Source organism: Rana temporaria, chromosome 1 (assembly GCF_905171775.1).
Source record: "Rana temporaria chromosome 1, aRanTem1.1, whole genome shotgun sequence".
NCBI lineage: Eukaryota > Metazoa > Chordata > Amphibia > Anura > Ranidae > Rana > Rana temporaria.
Genome location: NC_053489.1, coordinates 319,914,079 through 319,934,099, shown reverse-complemented (window position 1 = coordinate 319,934,099; position 20,021 = coordinate 319,914,079). Strand labels below are relative to the sequence as shown.

The window sequence follows — 20,021 nt, the reverse complement described above, 5'->3', positions numbered from 1 at the left end:
GGCCACAGTCCGGCCCCCTAAAGTCTAAAGGACAGTAAACCCTGCTCTAGGGTGTTAAAAAACAATATATATAATATTTGGGGTTCTGAGTACCGGTAATTTTCTAGCAGAAGTTTTTAACTTGTAAACAACAAAACTCAGAAAGAGCCTCGGCCCTTAAAGTGTGCGCCTGGGCAAAATAAAATAAAAACACATGCAAGTTATCTCTGTAACACATGCATATGACCCCATGTTTTGTCTCTGCAAGTACAGAAAATGACTTATTGATCTGGCAGAAGTCTAGTGAGCTCCTAAATTACTATAGTGAGCTAACAAAAGAGTGCCTTTACTGCAATAAACTCCAAAGCAGTGTTGTCAGCCCTACGTAGTTCTCTTTTACTGTACCTCAGAACACCTTCCACTTTCCCATATCACCATAATATGGAGGGTGTTCTGTAGTCCAATTGGACAGCAGCAGAGTTTACAGAAAACTAGAAACTCACTCAATTTGTGGCAGGATTAGCAGGTGTTTTTCTGTATTTGTAGCATTTTTAAAAGATAAAACATGGAAAAATGGGTATCATTGTAGATGTGTACTACATACGTTTTTATTTATTTTAAGGAAGTGATTGTTAAGTCACATTTTGTTTGTTTAAAAATAACAAACATGTTATACTTACCTGCCCTTTGCAGTGGATTTGCATAGAGCAGCCCGGATCCTCCTCTTCTCGGGTCCCTCTTCGGTGCTCCTGGCCCCTCCCACCTGTTGAGCACACTCACCATACTGTATCTCTGGAGAAGCAGCGTTGTCATAGGACAGAAGTGTGCTAGGACTATCTCCTTCTCTTCATAACATATGGGGAGACATTCCGTAGTCCAAGCTGAACTAGGCTGGCTTAATAACAATGCCTAAGATTAGACAGTAGAGTGCAAAGACCCAAGGCACTAGATTTCTGGCAGGATAAACCTTTTTTTTTTTTTTTTGCACTTATCGACAGGTATCACAAAATGCTTTTAATTTTTATTTAACGAATTTAACAAAACAAAACAGAGAAATTAGGAAAAGTTCATTGCAAGGGTTTCCATAAACTATAATTGCATTTTACTTATTGTACTTAATTGCATGAAAATGAAATTTATGAGTCTTTTGTCCAGATAGGTCTAGGGCAATGCCCTCCTGCCAGAATGATATATTAGAATAACACTGAATGGTTTGCCTTAACCACCTTTCATACAATAATGGAAGTGTTTTGAGACATCTTGTGAGCTATCATTACCACACTACTCTTTTTATACATTCTCAACCCAAGGATTGCACAGAACATCTGTTACGATAAAATGTTGGTTCTTCTGTCAAAAAGGCAGTTGACTGTTGTTATAGCTAGGGATTAAGTGACCATTGAACTGTTGTTGAACTTCATTTCCCAGCATGCTTTGCCAAAGGTTATGTAAGCTTGTCTTGGTACTTTAATGACTCATTTGATTTCTTAACATATCAAGTGCTCTAAAAAATATTATCTGAATTTGTGTTTTTATTTCTGTTCATCTTGTATTACTTTTGTATCAGAGGCCTATCTCTATATACAGTATATTTTTAACATAAAGCATAAAATATGCTGGCCATTGTCATCCATATCAGGCATCTAATGTGCTGACAGGAACATTCTAACACAAATAATGGATGTGTCTTTAATCTGTTTCTGAGGTACAGGAACACTTTCTGTTTTGTGAGAGCTGGAATGTTTTCATACAACAAGCTACAGATGTTGTTTCCAGCTCACTATGGGCCTCCAAATAATGGGTGTAAACCACAAATGTATATTAAAAGCCAGGAGGTCGGTTTTCTTGCCAGTGACCCTGCAGTGTATGCGATGAGGGATGTCAGAAAAGCGCATATGACATAATGATAAATTACTCCTGTTGATCATAAATGCTCTTCTGCGATACGTGGTGTCCCATACATCAAAACAGAGTTGTGACATTAATTAATTAATGTTTCTTGACATCAAATTTGAGTGTTTCACATCAGTTTATTGAAAAGGGATTTATGATAACCAGGGGTGAAAGAGTCAGTGTAATCATGTCCTGGCTTGACCCAACTTTTGGTTGTTAAAGAAAAAAAAATAAACCCTGCTTCTCGAGGACCTGGATAGCGCTCACAGCTTGTATGATAGAAACTGTAGCCAAGTCCAAGATGTGCTGGAACTTACTTATTCACATTTTCATCACCTGCTGTGATCAGATGGACATCTAAACCCCCACAACATCTACATTATTGATATTCACTGCACACTTATTTATTTTTCTATCTCATGGGAATGTAGGCTGTACCAAATAAATATAACTAATACCTATAAATAAAAACTCAACATACCAAAGTGTATTTAAATAATTTTATTGATAATAATTATTTTTATTCATTTTCTTTTTTGGTAATAGAAATGGCCGCGGCACCTTTATTGGTAAATATATAAATATATATAAATAAATAAATAATCCAATTAATAATTTAACTTCTTAATAAATAAAACTTTCAATATTCAACTTCTTAAAATAACTTTCCAAACTTAAAATTCTCTCTCAAGATCTCGCTCAGTCATAAAACTCGAGCGAATACCATAAATAATAAATAAATACAAGTCCCCCCTTGACTTCAAGGGTGACATGATACATAACAGGTGCTGCGACAGGGTGGGAGGGAAGGGGGAGCACACCACGCTGATCCAGGTTACAGCTGGTTAATGCCTCGGGGTGCTGGGCTTATATAGCCCCAAAAAGACCGGGAAAAACGTGACTTGAAAAAGACCGGGAAAAACGTGACTTGAAAAGACCGGGAAAAACGTGACTTCAGCCTTCCCGCTCAAAAACACGTTTTTGCCGCCCAAAACCAGGCTTCTGCCCGCCCAAATTATACCTGACAGCCATAGTGAAGCTGACAGGACTCCATTTTTTTTTTTTTTTTTTTAAAACAGACATATAATAACGTTTACTGTAAATTTAATTTATTTATTTATTTTTTATTTATTTTGCCAGCCACTCTCCCCATGTTGTGGGCACTAATTAATGCCCCCTTTTCATGGGAATGTAGGCTGTACCAAATAAATATAACTAATACCTATAAATAAAAACTCAACATACCAAAGTGTATTTAAATAATTTTATTGATAATAATTATTTTTATTCATTTTCTTTTTTGGTAATAGAAATGGCCGCGGCACCTTTATTGGTAAATATATAAATATATATAAATAAATAAATAATCCAATTAATAATTTAACTTCTTAATAAATAAAACTTTCAATATTCAACTTCTTAAAATAACTTTCCAAACTTAAAATTCTCTCTCAAGATCTCGCTCAGTCATAAAACTCGAGCGAATACCATAAATAATAAATAAATACAAGTCCCCACCAGCCGCTTTTGTCCGCTAACAAAAGCGGCCTACCCCACCACCGTGGCCATTTCTATCATGTTTTGAAAATCCATATTAAAAATATCTAAACCTATATCAGATAGGTGAACACCATCTGGCCTGTAAAGGCCAGATAAGCCACCCTCCAATTCAGTATGCCTATAGGAAAAACTGCCCAACACAGGCATGAATTTCTCAATTGAATGATTAACTCGTTTACGTATCTTCTCCAAAGATTTTTTCTCTGACAAAGATAACCAGATCAAACGAGGAATCATCTCTGAAAAAATTATTCTGGTACCTGGAAAAAATAAATGAATACGTTGCAAGTCATTTTTTATCATTAAAATTAGGTCCAACGTTGAACATTTACCTACATCGTTCCCTCCTAGGTGAATTATTAAAATATCCGGGTAAGGCAAAACATTAGAAAGCAAAGAAATATGCTGAAAAAGATTGTTCCACCGGAGGCCACGAATACCTTCCCAGAAGATTTTAAAAGAATCAGAGGGTAAAGAAAGATTAGTAGAGTAGCAACGTTGACCTGCCCTTTTGTGAGCCCAGTGAACAAATGAATGTCCAATTATCCAGACGGAAGATATTGAACCTAGAATCAAACAGATAGATTAGGGCGAATATATATACTAAATCTCTTAGATTCCCATCTACCCAGACTTTTAATAACAGAATCGTTAAGACCCATTCTAGCAGCTTCCGTGGCAGCTCCAATACGGAAAGAATGAGGGGAAAATTTTAAATGACCAAGATTTAAAGAAACCAAACAGCGCCGAAATATGGTAGAAAATTGAAACTTTGTCAATGGAGAAAAATCAAGATGAACCAAAAAATTACCTGCACATGAAGGCCTAACTGAAAAATACTTGGATAAAACTATATAAGGGCAAATAATAGGATCACCGCAGGCATGCAGGGTAAGCCAATGCCCTCTGCCAAAAATATCAGTTTTTGACTTGTTGACAAAAACTTGTACTTTCCCTTGCGAGATGCAAACTTCCCCTACTTGCAAACCAGAATTACCTTTTTTATTGTTTGGAACTAGCTCCGATATGCGGAGAGCTGCAAAGAAAATTAACACGAAAGCTGTCTGGAATAGTAAGGATTCAAATTCTGAACAACAAACTTTACTTGTAGCTAAACAAATATTCCTTAAAAGCTCTATGGAAATGGGCCTACGCGTATCTGGTGTAAATGTCTGCCTTCTATAACCCTTTAGGACCTGACGTACTGAAAAGAAGCTGTTACAGGCCGGCAAATTATGCAACTTCAGGAAAAAAGAAATCCCAGCCAAACTCTTGTTGATGTAGTGATAGGATAAACTTTGTTGCATAAGAGAACAAAGAAATGCCAGGACTGTCTGTTCCGTAGGGGAAAAACCAAATAAACCTACTTCCTCATGAAACAACAGCCACTTCCTCCATGCAACCGAATAATCGATCCATGTCTTGGGGGCAATAGAGCTTCTAATGGCTGATATAACAGGAGTTATATCAAATCCCATAAATGACTCGGGCAAGTGTAGCCCACTGGGTCCGCTTCCGGAAAGAGTTGTCTGAAACGAGCCATCTGGAAACGAGACAGTGCATCCGCTATCAGATTACTTTTCCCAGCTACATGCTTCGCTTTAACCCAGATATTAAGTTTTAGACATAATAAAACAAAATATCTCAGTAACTTTATCACCAAAATGGATTTTGAAGAAAGACAATTTAGTGCAAAAATAACACCTTTATTGTCTGAATGAACCAAAATTCTTTTATTTGCAAAAATATTCCCCCACAGTTCAAAGGCTACCACTATAGGGAATAATTCAAGTAGGACTATATTCTTGGTTGCCTTATTGGCCACCCAAAAAGGAGGCCAACTACCACAGCACCAGTGGGTGCTCCAAATTGCAGCAAAGCCATGTGCACCCGCTGCGTCAGTGTAAAGGTCCATATCCGCTGAAAAAATAAAATCTTCTTGAAAAAAGGTACGACCATTGTAATCTTCCAAAAACTGAGACCAAACCAAAAGATCATCTTTCAGCTCGGAAGTGATGCGAATATGAGAAAAAGGAGATTTTAATCCAGACATTGCCAAAGACAACCGTCTGGAAAAAATCCTGCCAACCGGCATGACCCTGGTTGCAAAAGCCAATAATCCCAAAAAGGACTGAAGTTCTTTTAACAGGACCTTCCTTCTTCTTAGAAAAAGAAAAATCAAACTTTGAATTTTATTTATTTTAGTTAAAGGAAGTTGATACTGACATAACATGGTATCAATGGAGATACCCAAAAAATCTATAACTGTAACTGGCAAAACCGTTTTTTCAGTGGCAATAGGAACGCCGAAATATTGCGAGATATTTAAAAATAATTTCAATAATAAAAAACAAACGGGAGAATTTGGCGGTCCAATAAAAAGATAATCATCTAGGTAATGGATGACGCCGTCGCAACCCGACTCGTGGGTGATGACCCATTGCAAAAACGTGGCAAACATTTCAAAATAACTACACGATAGTGAGCAACCCATGGGTAGGCACATATCAAAGAAAAACTTTTCTTCAAAACAAAAACCCAATGAGCTAAAGGATTCAGGGGAAATAGGCAATAATCTGAACGCAGATTTGATATCAGACTTTGCTAACAAGGCCCCCTTACCGAATTTTTTAATGAGTCGTATTGCGTCATCAAAACTTGCATACGAAACGGAGGCCAAGGAGCCATCAATCTCATCGTTTAATGAATCACCTTTGGGATACGAAAGGTGATGTATCAAGCGATATGAGCCAGGCTCCTTTTTGGGCACAACACCCAAAGGAGAAATGCGAAAATTTGTAAAGGGAGGAGAAACAAAAGGACCAGCAACCCTACCGGCAGCTATCTCCCTTATCAATTTCTCCCTTACTACCTGGCTATGCATCAAAACGGATTTTAAATTGCTTACCATGGTACAACCGACACCTGAAAACACTGGTAGTTTAAAACCTAAGGAAAAACCTTCAATTAAGGCCTCCGCCTTCTCCCTGTCTGGGAACAGCATTAGCCAAGGGTGCATTCTTTCCAGCTTCACCGGCGTGCAAGCTTTTGGAATTATCCCTGTGTTGTGAATGTGGATAATTTCTTTTGAAACACTTTGTGACTGGATGGGTCCCAAAACAAAAGGAGCACTCATGCTTGTAACGGCACGAGGTCGACCACTTGCACTGGGACTCATTGAAAGCGTAACAAAGACCTTTCTTAATTGAACTATTTTGACTTGCCGGCGATTGTCTTGCAAAAGCCGGTTTTTGAGGAAGAATTAAATTTAGCCATAAGCCTACGTCTTTCATACCCCACTTCAAGTTGGGGTAAACCGACATTTTTTGGCGGAAAGATTCATCATAATTGAACCAACCATATCCGCCAAAATTCCGATAGGCTTCCAAAATATTTTCCAAATGTTGAAATAAACCGCTACATTTATCAGGGAATTTTTCTCCCATAATAGCAGAAAAAATACAAAAAGCTTGAAGCCAATTATAAAAATTTTTTGGGACCGTGCGACGCCTATCATCAGTAACCTCATCTAATTTTTTATCAAACTTCCCAGAAAATTCTTTGCCAGGAAGTAAAGTTAATAAATCAATAAAATCACCCTTCCAAATTTTCTCTTTAATATTAGTTGACAGATGAAAACCTAGCGGAGAAATATCGCATGGCAAGGGTTCTTTAAAACAAATTTCAGGGACTTGCGCAGGGACTGGCAAAGAACAAACGGGATCCTGCAAAGAATTAATGTTAGAAATGCTAGGGATCAGCGAAGGGTTAACCTGATTAGACCACACATTAGCTGGGGACACTTGTGAATTTAATTGGCTACTAATGACATCTTGCAATTTGTTAATAGAATTTAATAATTGATTTAGCATTGAATGGCCAGCAGACTCACCATCTACAGAGGACGCTGCTGCCACCTGTGGTGAAATTGTAGTACTGCACGCGCTGTTCTGAGAGCTTGAGGCTTGTACAGATGCTTCTGAATGACGCTGAGCCATCACCTCATCCAGCCTATTCTGCCTGGAGACTAGTGACGCTGAGGAGTCCTCCAATGAAGATGGAACCTGCAAAGGAAATAAAAAAGGCCTCTCTTCTGCTTGTGATTGACGGGCTCTACCCCGCCCTGCAGTGACGCGCACAGGAGAGGGAGAGGCCGACCTCTTCTGCTTCTTCTTCTGGATCCGGAGACTGCTGCGAGGTGTGACGCTGGCTGAGCTCATGCTGGCTTCCTCTTCCGTCCGGGACACCGATGCTTTCGCCGGGCGCTCAGGCGGCTGGCTCCTAGGAGACCTGTGGGGGAGAAAAGATGGCTGCAGAGGGAGAGGGTCCTGAGTTACCTCAGAAAGACCCGCTGTGTCTTCTTCTTCCTCGGGAACGAGAGGGAACTCCGCCTCGGGTTCAGACACGCATCTCCTCAGCCATTCCTCGCCGCCTTCAGCTGCCGCACGCTCCAGGATCTTCCGGACCAATGACTCCATGACTCCAAGGTACGAGGGGGGGGGAGCACACCACGCTGATCCAGGTTACAGCTGGTTAATGCCTCGGGGTGCTGGGCTTATATAGCCCCAAAAAGACCGGGAAAAACGTGACTTGAAAAAGACCGGGAAAAACGTGACTTGAAAAGACCGGGAAAAACGTGACTTCAGCCTTCCCGCTCAAAAACACGTTTTTGCCGCCCAAAACCAGGCTTCTGCCCGCCCAAATTATACCTGACAGCCATAGTGAAGCTGACAGGACTCCATTTTTTTTTTTTTTTTTTTTAAAACAGACATATAATAACGTTTACTGTAAATTTAATTTATTTATTTATTTTTTATTTATTTTGCCAGCCACTCTCCCCATGTTGTGGGCACTAATTAATGCCCCCTTTTCATTCTAAATGGATTTGGTAGCTGAATTAAGCCAAGGCATGGGAAATGAGAAGCTCCAAAAGGAAATTCATTCTCAAAAAAGATTTTGAGAGAACAGAATGTTTTTTTTTTTCCTTAACTGAATAACTGCTTGTGGTCGATTGGCAATGATGGTCATCACAATTAAGGCAGGCAACATTTATAGAGCTTAAAAAGGAAACTGTATCATATTTTTATTGCATACATATTTGGGTTATGAAAATATACTGTTTGATCACAGAGATGTGATCAAGCCAGCATTAAGTCGAAATGTTAGAGTTGGAATGGTCCTAGGTGGATGCTTTGTCCGGCTTTAATAAAGTTGGATGTAATCTGACATCATTGATGTGTGATTTCGTGCATTCTTGCTTTTTACTTTGTACTTAGATTCTTCTGAGACCTTTGTTAACCTGTTCATATGCCTAGGACAGGAATTGAAGGCCCAACACACACAGGCAGAAAAAACAACCAGGGTCAAGTGGTTCTAAAGGCAGAATTTTTTTTTACTTTAATGCAGTCTATGCATTAGGGGGAAAAAAAACCTTCTGGGGATGTTCACTCGCTGTTGAGACCTACTGGGATTTTGACATTTGAAGCTTTACGCTCTTCCCACACTATTCCCTTGCGAGAGCACTATCGCTATTTGCAACTTCGCCATTTTGTGTTGGGTCTTATCAAGACTCAACCTACCCCTTATACTTTGACCCCCTTTGAGGGTCTCTGTAGAGCCAGACCCCATTCTCCGGGCTTAATATCATTGATATATACGGCTGTGATATCCTCAAAGAGACCCCCGCTGAGGCCTTACCACCTCCAATGGGAGAAGGAGTTGGGGAAGCAGCTAGACCCTGAGGACTGGCAGGCGATGACACTAACCTTGTCCAAGTGCTCATGTAATGTGTTGATTTTGGAAAATGCTTATAAAGTATTGTATAGGTGGTACTACACACCGGCGAGGTTGGCCCGCTTTATCCCAAATTATTCCCCGCTCTTTTTTAAGGGGATGCTCCCAGGAGGGCTCCATGGTGCATATTTGGTGGTCCTGCCCGTGGGTGTGCAGACTGTGAATTAGAGTATACACACTCCTTCGTAATCTATTTCAGATTAACATTAAAAGGGACCTTTATGTACCACTTCTTGGTAAGCCAATCGTGGAATTACTGTGTCCTGAAAGGCAACTAGCCCAGCATCTCTTTACTGCGGCTCGGCTGACAATTGCGAGAGCTTGGAAGACCCCCACACTTAGCTTTGAGGCAGTCAAAAACCACCTGAATGATGTAATAGTTAACTCCTTTACCGTGATCAAGTCCAATTGCGACGAAACGTTGGGAGGCGGCGTGCTGACGTCACCGCGTACCTTTCACCCGATACGGGTTGTGATTCCAAAGCTGGCCGGCTTTTATGTGCTCGTTTTTTATCTACTACATGTAAGTGTGTTTGCATTTACTTTCTCTATTAAACATAAGGATTTTACACTATGTGAGCCTTTGTTTTCTTGCATACCTGTGGATGATCTAATGGGAAGTTTCTGGCTTAATGAGGACTCACTCTGATAAGGATTCCAATGCTGTGGCTGCCTATGTGATATCATTCCAGTACCTCTTATTATGCTGTGTGAGATCTCTTATAATCTGGAGATCAATTCCATCCGGTAAGAGGCCCTTCTTAACCTTGGTGGAGGATCTTTCCTTTAAAGCACTCTTCTTGTGGATTTCGTTGGTGCACCTGGGAGATTACTTTATGAATTTGCCTGTGTGGCGGGACTATCTACATTGATTTGAACTTTTTTCACCATTCACTGTTACTTTTAGCGCGATCTCCTTCCCTTTACAATTTGTCTTTGTGTAGTATAACACTTTTTGATCGCAGCTTCACATATTTTTGCTAAAATAAGCGCAATATTTTCTTTGTATTAACTCCTTTACAGTCTCCTCCTTGGCTGTTTTCTCTCTATACTTTTATTGAGGATGCTAACTTTCTGATCCTTCTGTTGTTGTGAATGGCACACCCATTTTACAGGTTTACAGATAGCCCCGCGATGCCCAGACTTTAGACCATTTTGTTCTATTGACTTTTTCATCTCTCTTTTCAATAGAGTATAGCATAAGACCTTGCTTCTGGTATGCTGATGTGGGCTCTCTGGTCCAGATCTACTTTATACTTTGTATGCTATAATACTGTTGTGAATCTGTACTGTTGGTTTATATGACAATAAAACCTTTGTAAACCTTCTCGGTTTGAAACTCTGTGTGTGAACGGACAATGTCCATCACAGGAGTGAAGCTAGGGAGCGAGCCTGCACGAGGGCCCCATAGCAGGAGGCTTGCTTTTGGAGGCGCTTAGCAAAAGGGAGGAGTCAGGACTGCCAGTGGGGAACCCAAAAAGTAGAGGATTGGGGCTGTTCTGTGCAAAACACAGAGCAGATAAGTACAACATGTTTGTAATATTTAAAAAAATCACAACCTTTACATACTTTGAGACTTCCCAACTATACCTAAATAAAAGTATGGTTTTAGCTATACTTTAGATATACTTTATTGTAGAATTTTTCTTTTTCTTTTTGGCTGTTTTTCAAATTCTTGTGGTAAACCAAGGATGCCTTGTAGTATATTAATTTGCTTGTACTTGACACAGGTTAATAGTAAATAACTATTGGTTTCCTGATTGCCCTACATGGTCTAACATGGGTTGAGTAGGACACAGGTACTCAGCAGCCCATGTGGTGAATGAGTATTTCAGTTTGTAGATGTCATCAGTAGAGGGATTTGCTGGCCAGGGGTATGTGAAAGGAGAGAGTCAGACAGGAGAGAGCACCTGCACCAAAGGATCTGCTCCATATCAGCATGCAGGACTAAAGCAGCTCATAGATGAGTCCATTTCTTTAGTTCAACCAGCATGTTGAATGAAAAAACTGGCCCAATTTCCCCATCCACACATTTAAAGCGGAGTTTCGCCAAAAAAAAATACATTTAAAGTCAGCAGCTACAAATACTGCAGCTGCTGACTTTTAATATTAGGACACCTACCTTACCAGGGAGCCTGCAATGTCAGCACCTGTCCCTGTCCGATCTGCCTCCGCCATCTTCGATAAAGGAATCAGGAAGTGAAGCTTTGCGACTTCACTTCCTGGTTGACTACTGTGCTTGTGCAAGTCGCACTGCGCTATCTCACTGGTCCCTGCTGTCTTCTGGAACCTGTGTGTCTCCCAGAAGACAGTAGGGGGCTGGAGGAGGGGCCAGACATGGAGTAGATCGCAGCTATCTATGTCCTGAAGTGGAGCAAATACCTGTATTAGACAGTTATCTGCCCCCCTCCCCCTGAAAGGTGCCAAATGTGACACCGGAGGGGGAAGGATTCCAAGAAGCGCAAGTTCCATTTTTGGGTCTAACTCTGCTTTAACGTGAATCCACCTCACTGAGCTATTGTATTCTAACAGTGGAGAGACTTCCCCTCTTTCAGAATACACTGATCAGCACTGCAGGCTATACCCTGTGTGGATCATGCAAAGAAAATCCGACAGGGTGGTTGTACACAAGGTGATTGGTAGATCGACTTCTGTACAACCAAATGGATCAAAATTCAACTGGTCCATGCTGAACTGGCCACATTTTGATCCATCTATGGCCTTTCTTAATAAAATTCTGCACAGCCAAATATGTGCTATCATTGCATGCTGTTAATGCCCATGAAAATCGCACTGTTATGTAACACTAAGTACAGCTTTAAGGCATCCCCCAAGCATTTCATTTAGAGCCGGTTCACACAGGGGCGACTTGGGATCCGGCTTGAAGTCGCCCCAAGTTGCACGACATGTCAAATTGCATTGAAGTGAATGGGAGCTGTCTTAATGTACACTACTGTAGTCGCTCTGACTTCAGAAAAGGTTCCTGTACTACTTCAATCCGACTTCTAGGTGACTTGTACACATTGATTTCAATAGAAGTCGCCTCCAAGTCGGATCCCCTGTCTTAACCGAAGCAACTTTCCAGGAAGTAAAAATTGTTTTCTCGGCAAACCCCTCCCTCCCACAGAGCTGATTACTCTTTGATTGGCCACTGGCAAAGTCAAGTTGCTCCAAGTCGCGCTGTGGTTCATGCTCAAGTCGCGCTCAGGTAGCCTTGCAAAGTCGTGCACAAAGTCGTGTGCCCCTGTGTGAACCGGCTCTTAAAGGATTTGTTTATTTTTAGTGTTGCCTTTGAAGCTGCATGAAAAAACCCTCTTCCCGCTGTATGGTATATCTAAAAAAAATGTTTGCATTGATACATGTCCCCCACAGCAGTGCCCAGTTTTACATGCCTTTTTTGACTATAGTTTGCCTATTAGCCCTAAAAATGGCCAGAATTTAACAAGAAAATTGCCACCCCTATAGAAAATGTTATTCACCTCTACGTTTGGGTTTCCAACACGATTTGTAGAACCTTTTGCAAATCAAATATGGGCAAATTAACCCATCATTGTTTTCATGCCATTTTTACAATGCCAAAAATTATAGCATAACCAGTTTTGACCAGCGAATAAAATTGGTGCCATTTTTTCAGTTCTTGTCCAAAAGTGACTTTAAGCTTATTGCGCTTTGTAGCTTTTGTTATATTCTATGAACTACTGAACATTTATTTTAGCAATTCTGAGAAGAAAAATGTATACGCTCAACTACAACTACATATGTCAAGACTGAATAGCAAGTGAATTCTCAGAAAGAGTTAAAGAAGTAAAAATAGAGTTCACAAAATTCCCTTAACTGACTGATCTTGTGCTGCTCACCTAGTTATTACTAAACTTTAGTTCAACCATAACACTACGTGTGATGATACCCCTCCAAGGAAAAGTTACTTTGCCAGCATTGAAGGAAAATGTATGGGAAAATTACATGGTCTCAAAAATCATTTTACATCCTGTTTTCATTTCAACCTGAACATTGGTCTTGGCTTGAAATATATGAACTCTATGGTGGAAGCATTGTGGCTAATTATATAAAAGAAAGAAAGTAACCTCTGGGGATTAGAAAGGGCAAAACTCTTCAGTGAGTATTATACTTTACAGCTTCACTCCAGTTCCAAGTTGGATTTGTAGATCTGTCAAAATGTGCATTCCTACTTTATGCACTTTTCAACTGAAGCTTCTGCAGCTGTGTGACTATAGGGTGTTGCCTGTAAAATTATGGAATGATGCTCTGAGTTTGTATAGGACAGTACTTTTTTCCTTAAAGGACCAGTATCACTAAATATTATATTCTGAAAATCGTAAGTTAGAATTCAGTATATTTATTGTTTTGCATTTTTGTATGTCAGATGATTTTTTATATAAGAGTGACAGAGAATAAAACAATCTATAATAATGAGAAGGCTTTTTTGAATAGTTATCTTTGGTGCCTGTTTTTATATGTTATTTAAAAAAACTTGAGCTGGGTGGCCTGTGTGTGCATGTGTTTTACATTTTATTGAAGAAAATTGACCTTGGTGGCCTTGACCGAACTCCAGTGAGCTTCACCTTCCAATACCCCTTCCCTCATACCCTTCCCACTTTGTCCCCTTCTGTCCACTCTTCTGTTTTCTTCCCTCCCTCTTTTTTTCTGATCCCTATTTCTCATTCCCTTGCCTAATTTTCTCAACTTTTCTTTTCTAAAACAGATTGTTCTCATATAGTGCTATATTAGCTTTGGGCCTTGTTAGGCCTATTCCATACATGGCTGGCTTGGTTGTGCTAAAAAAAATTATATTACCTCCGTTTTGAAATGAATAACTGTAAAACCTGTTAGGAAAACTCAATAAAGAATTATTAAAAACAAAATAAGACTGTCATTGAAACTTCTTTAAGTGGACCTTTTGATACAATACATGGTTCACTTATAATGCCCAGCCCTCCCCCCCCCCTGTAAAAAATCGCTGACATTAGTATGCCTGAAACTGTACCTGTAAAGAAAAAAGCTAGATTATGTACTTGCCTTACCCCTGTCTTTAGTCCATGGCACCAGGCACAACGGGTACTCTTCTGGCGGGATCCTGGGGAATACATCACATTCCAAAATCTCACAAGAAGATGCTATTGTAAGAAAAAACAATCTCCCTGGAAAGATATTGCCAGACATTATAAACAGACCTTGCAGTAGGGTCTGCCTTAAGCACCTTTGGCAGTGTTATAGCTTGGTCATAATCATTGCTATTTTTGCCAGTCAACTTGGACATCATGTAACGTAGAGAAAAATGTAATAACTGGATGTAAAATAAAAAGTGGAATTTGTATTTTTTATATATATATAGATACTTATATATAGATATTATAGATAGATAGATATACAGTATATTTATATTAAGTACATACTTTTAAGGCAAAGCTGTCATGTTTTCATTATGGGACACTGCTGTTACTTTTAAATATATGTTGCCATTCCGAATCATCAGCCTTTCTATTTAAATCTCTGGCTCTTTGCTAGAAAGATGCATAAAAAGTGCATTGACTTTGAGTCTCTTTACAATGTTTTGTGCCTGGAAACGGCAGGTAACTAATCAAAATGTCTGTGCCAATGTGAATTTTGTACAAGCAATAAACTCATAATGTCCAGTTGTACACCAGGCCTTACAATTGCCAAAATAATGCCATGAGCATTATTGGTAGTGCAAAGAACGTGGATTATTTCTAGCAACCCATTGCATGGAATACAATTTTCATTTTGTCAAGTCAGATAAGTGAATGGTTAGTTTGCATTAGCTGCTATGCTACTGCTCCTTATACTGCTCTTTGCATAACCCTATATTTAATCTTGCAGAATTTATTTTTGCATTTTTGCATGCGGGACTGCATGGATTTAAATAAACTAAGTTGCTGGATTCTGAAACAATTATTGCATTTGTTTTCTGCCTTAACCCATCTTTTAATATTATATCCCACAATTGGGTTCCTTTGGGTTGTCAGGTGGTCACCATTATTGCTTATCAGTCATAAGAAACACCAGGCAGCAGTATCTTGTGATTGGACTGACATATCTATTCTTACGGCTGCACACCTGCTGGAAAACTTTCAGCAGTCACAGCTGGGAATGAAACCATATACAACTGCTGGTAATAAATTGGGAATAACTACTCTAGAGTATCTATAAATTAGGCATTCTGACACAAAGCTTGGGATTAACAATGAGCCATATCTTACAGTAATATCTCAAAAGTGTCACATAGTTTTAGCTTAATTATACTATGAGTTCCTCTGAACCTTTTCTTTGCTTGTTTCCTTTAGGTGGATGGTAACCTCCTGGTCAGCATGCTCACAGAGCTGTGGAGGTGGAGTACAGACTCGCAGGGTGACTTGCCAAAAACTGACAGGAACTGGGATCTCTTTACCAGTGTCAAATGATATGTGCACCTTGTCTTCAAAACGTCCTGTTGATAGTCAAAGCTGCAGTAGACAGCTGTGTGTAGAGTGGACCACATCTTCATGGGGGCAGGTGAGGACTTTTGACCATTGATGTTGACCTAACTCTAAACCAAACAACTGACTTTGGGTAAAAGTGCCAAACTGATTTGGGTATTAGTTATTTTTACTAGTAGGAGAATAAGGCACACTCAAGAATTAGGCCTCTTTCACATGGGCCTCATTTGTTCAGTCACGTTTATGCATAGACAAAGTTGATTCAGTTTACATCAGACCCTTCAGGTTTGTTAAGAATTTTGGGTGGGACCTCACAAAAAAAAAAAAAAATGGTGTTAGATCCCCACCAAAATTCATTCCAGGCCCTATAAATCCAGTATGGGTTTTAAGAGGGGCCCCACACCATAAAAAAATGGCATGGAGTCCCCCCAAAATACCTGATCATTACCTGAGCATACAATGTGCCAGAGCAGGAAAGGAGGGAGAGGAGTGCACACTCCCCCCTCCTTGACCATACCAGTACACGTACCTTCATCTTATCGGACTACCAGATACCCCCCCTCCGCCTTCTCTGTGTGAATCACCAAATAATTGTTAGTAGTAAATAAAAACATAAGCACAGTTTTTGACAAGTCTTTTCTTAAGTTGAGTACTATCTGTGATACTTTTTTAATTTGCACTAATAGTTACTTTTTTAGGACAAACTTTTGGGAAATACCCCCTTCTTCTAAGGTCCAATGTATCAATACTGCTTGGAACTTAGAAGAAGGGGGTACATCTTGTAAAGGTTTAATGCACAGTATTCAGCTGTAGAATTATACTGGAATTATACTGAAGCATATTAGACACATACATATACTAGCTACATAAAAAGCACAAATATTTTATTTTCCATGCTATAGCTTAGCACTAGATGCATTATTCAGCCAGGCCAAATCAGTTAGGAAAGCCATCTCAAGGCATCATGCCATGAAGCTGTCCCATTGTCAGTGGTTGTGCAAAGAGAAAAGTTTCACCAAACATAACATTTATTTTTAATCAAAAGCATAAATAAATATGTGTGTAAAACAGGTATCTCTTATAAAATGTGATATAATATGTTCTCCAGGTCTGAGACATATTTTGCTTGTTGTTAAGTATTTCTTATGTGTTATCACAAGGTGTTATGTGAACCATGGGTCAGTAGTGCTTCAAACATGTGTTTTGCATGTGTTTTCTTACACAGAATTCCAGACTGCCCATTTGTCACCATGAAATCTTCGTGTGTAAACAACCAATAAATGTTTGTGTACATGTGACCCTAGTAGCTATCCAGCTCAAAAGAAAAAAGGAGTAGCAAATAGATTTACCACACAAAGCTATTAAAAGCAGTGGCTATGTTCCAATTTGGCAGGTTTTTTTTCTGTGAAAAGTACCAGTAATAACTATGTATACTGCTGTGTTGCCATAGAGGTCAATGCCCTTTAAATTAAAGAATGAAGAGAAGAATCTGTTGGATGCTAAGGACAGCAGAAAAGGGGCACAGTATTGCTTTAAATAAAGGATTGCACTCACAGGTGCTTGATACTGCACCCAGAGTCTTCTTAGAGATTTGGTGTAAAAAGGGCACTTGTACTCACCTGTAAAATGTAGGCCACGAGGTAGTAGCTGAAAATTTGCCCTTTACTGAACACACCATGAATAGATCAAGCACAGTCCAAAGAATATACAGCTTTGGCTAAAGTGACTGACAATAAAAAGATGCTAATGTCTAAAAAAGCTCCTCTGACTTTTGTAAAACTTACCTTTTTTTGATGACTATGACTATGACTATTCGGTCATTTATCACTGACTTTGCGATTATTTTTAATCTTAAAATACTTTGAAAACTTTCAATACTTTGAAAACAGCATTCACTAGTACTTTCACTGAATACTATCATATATGCATGTTCTGGCTGTGGTGGCATGGTATAAGCATGGCTGCTTGACATTTATGTGTTCTGAGCATGTTAGTTTTTTGGTCTTCAAGAAAAATTGAGTTTGTTGTACTCACCGTAAAAGTAGTTGAGAAACATTGAGAGGCACAGCCTTTGAACTATGGAGCAATCAGGCCTTTCACAGTCCGATGAAAGTCTGCCATCTTCTAGAGACTCAAACAAATATTTGACGCAGAGATTCTCTTCAGAGAAATAGAATGAAATTATACCTTGCAACCCAAAAAAAACAACCTCTTAAACCCTGCATGCAAAATTCTGCTGCTCCAATAGCCTCCTAAAAATCTCGACATTCCTCCACCTTGCTTAGAGCAGTTTGTCGGAGACCTTGAAGTAGAAGATTTATCATGCTTGGAACCTTTGTCCAAGTTAGGCCTCGTACACACACAACCGTTTTCCTCGGCAAAATCCATCAAGAAAAATGCTGGCAGAGCATTTTTGCAGAGAAAAACGGTCGTGTGTATGTTTTTCGTTGAGAAAACTTTTGTGGATCTCGATGAGAAAAAAAGAGAACCTGCTCTCTTTTTCTCGTCAGGAGTCTCAATTTCCTCGTCGTGTTTCTCGTCAGGCTGGTTTAGAATGAGAAACACATTTGTGTGTATGCTTAGAAACCCGCACATGCTCACAGTAAAGTATGAGACAGGAGCGCACCTTCGGTAAAAGTAGCGTTCGTAATGGAGATAGCACATTCGTCACGCTATAACAGACAGAAAAGCGCAAATCGTCTCTCACCAAACTTTTACTTAACACGCGGTAACATGAGATTAGCAAAAGCAGCCCCAAGGGTGGCGCCAGTGGAATCTAACTTCCCCTTTATAGTGCCGTCGTACGTGTTGTACGTCACCGCGTTTGACAACGACGAGATTTTGTCTTGACAGTGTGTATGCAAGGAAAGCTTGACAAGATTCTCGTCAAGCTTGACAAGAACCTCGTTGAGGGAAACGACGTTTCTTTTACGACGAGATTCTCGGTCGTGTGTATGAGGTCTTACCCTGGGAACAAAAGGAACATCTGTGAGCTGTGAAAGAGGCTTTAGGTTTACATTTGTTCTAGTAAGACTTGGTGGAGTGAGGGTAAGTGGAGTTGGTAAGAATAAGTGGAGTTGAGTAAAAAAAATGCATAGCAATTCACCTAGTGAAAGTGCATAAAAGCTCATGTATTTCCTGTGCTGGATATGTGTTTATCATTGATTTAAGAATGGAAAATACAGTATTTGGCCACTAGATGACACATCAAGTGGCAAAGTTTGGTACTTTTTGTTTTAAAACAATGAAAAACCTTAAACTAGCACAGGACTGGTGACAGGACAGGCTAGGCGGGTTCTCATTGGTCGGCGCCGCCCATGTGATGGCGCCGACCAATTATAATGCTCCTAAACGTACCTCCTGTCGAGGTACGTTTAGGAAATTAAGCCCCGGACAGGTGAGGGTGCTATATGAGGTGTTCTAGAGGGTGACAGGGCTCCAGGCTAGATCTTTCTGTAAAGGGGAACTTACCATTTAACAATAAATGTCACAGTGTATCTAAAGCTAAAACTTATTTTTAGATTTATATTGCTGCCTGTCAAAAATCCAAAATTGTCACTGTTACTAAAATGGGAATAGAATGGTAGATTTCCAATGGGAACATTTGTTGTGGTAAGAGATTTTCTTTCACTTTCTGTTGTAGCACACAAATAAAAAAAACGGCTAGGGGTTTTATCATCCCCTGCTCTATCCAAAATAGCAAAATTGTTTAGCTTTAGATATACTTTATTTGTATTAAAAAAAATGCTATCTGCTTATTATTTGTGATTATATATCTACTTGGGTGCAGCTATATTTTTTTAGTTCACACTCAGGGTCTGCTTCCTGCATTGTAGTGCTACACAATGGTCATGTTTTAGTCCTTCTCATAATACAAGCCTATAAGTCAGCTGACTCATTGAAACAATGCACTCCCCATGTAGCTAATTTCTTAACAGTTTTTACTGAAGAATTCCAAGTATGAATATTTTTGCATACTCATATTGGTCTAGCTTGGACCGTTGTAACTATACATATACCATACATGTAGTATCCCTCTTGTGGCTGGAAATCACTGTAGTAGACTCTGCTATGCCAGTGATTTCCACTTGCTCGCTTTTCCCATGCCCAGCCACTGCCCTGCTGTATAATAAACACAGGAGGTCATCTGCTCAGGATGGCCGCAATTTAGGAGATCACTTTGCATTCTCTCAATGAATGTAAAGCATTATTTGGATTTGGTGACAACACACTCTCCATCTCATCCAATCAGAACACTTTGCATTCATTCCAATGAATGGGGAAAAATGGGGCCCATGCTGAGCGGATAAGATCCTTTGTTCACAACGCAGTAGCACATGT

At 39.6% G+C, this 20,021-nt stretch overlaps 1 protein-coding gene across 1 annotated transcript in view; it reads left to right on the top strand.

The window, feature by feature from the left end:
* Nucleotides 1-20,021, top strand: part of ADAMTSL1 (ADAMTS like 1) — a 409,336-nt gene that overhangs the window by 379,318 nt on the left and 9,997 nt on the right. The window contains exon 26 of the mRNA XM_040359956.1: nucleotides 15,549-15,756. Within this exon, the coding sequence (XP_040215890.1) occupies nucleotides 15,549-15,756 (208 nt within the window). The remainder of the gene's footprint in view (nucleotides 1-15,548; nucleotides 15,757-20,021) is intronic.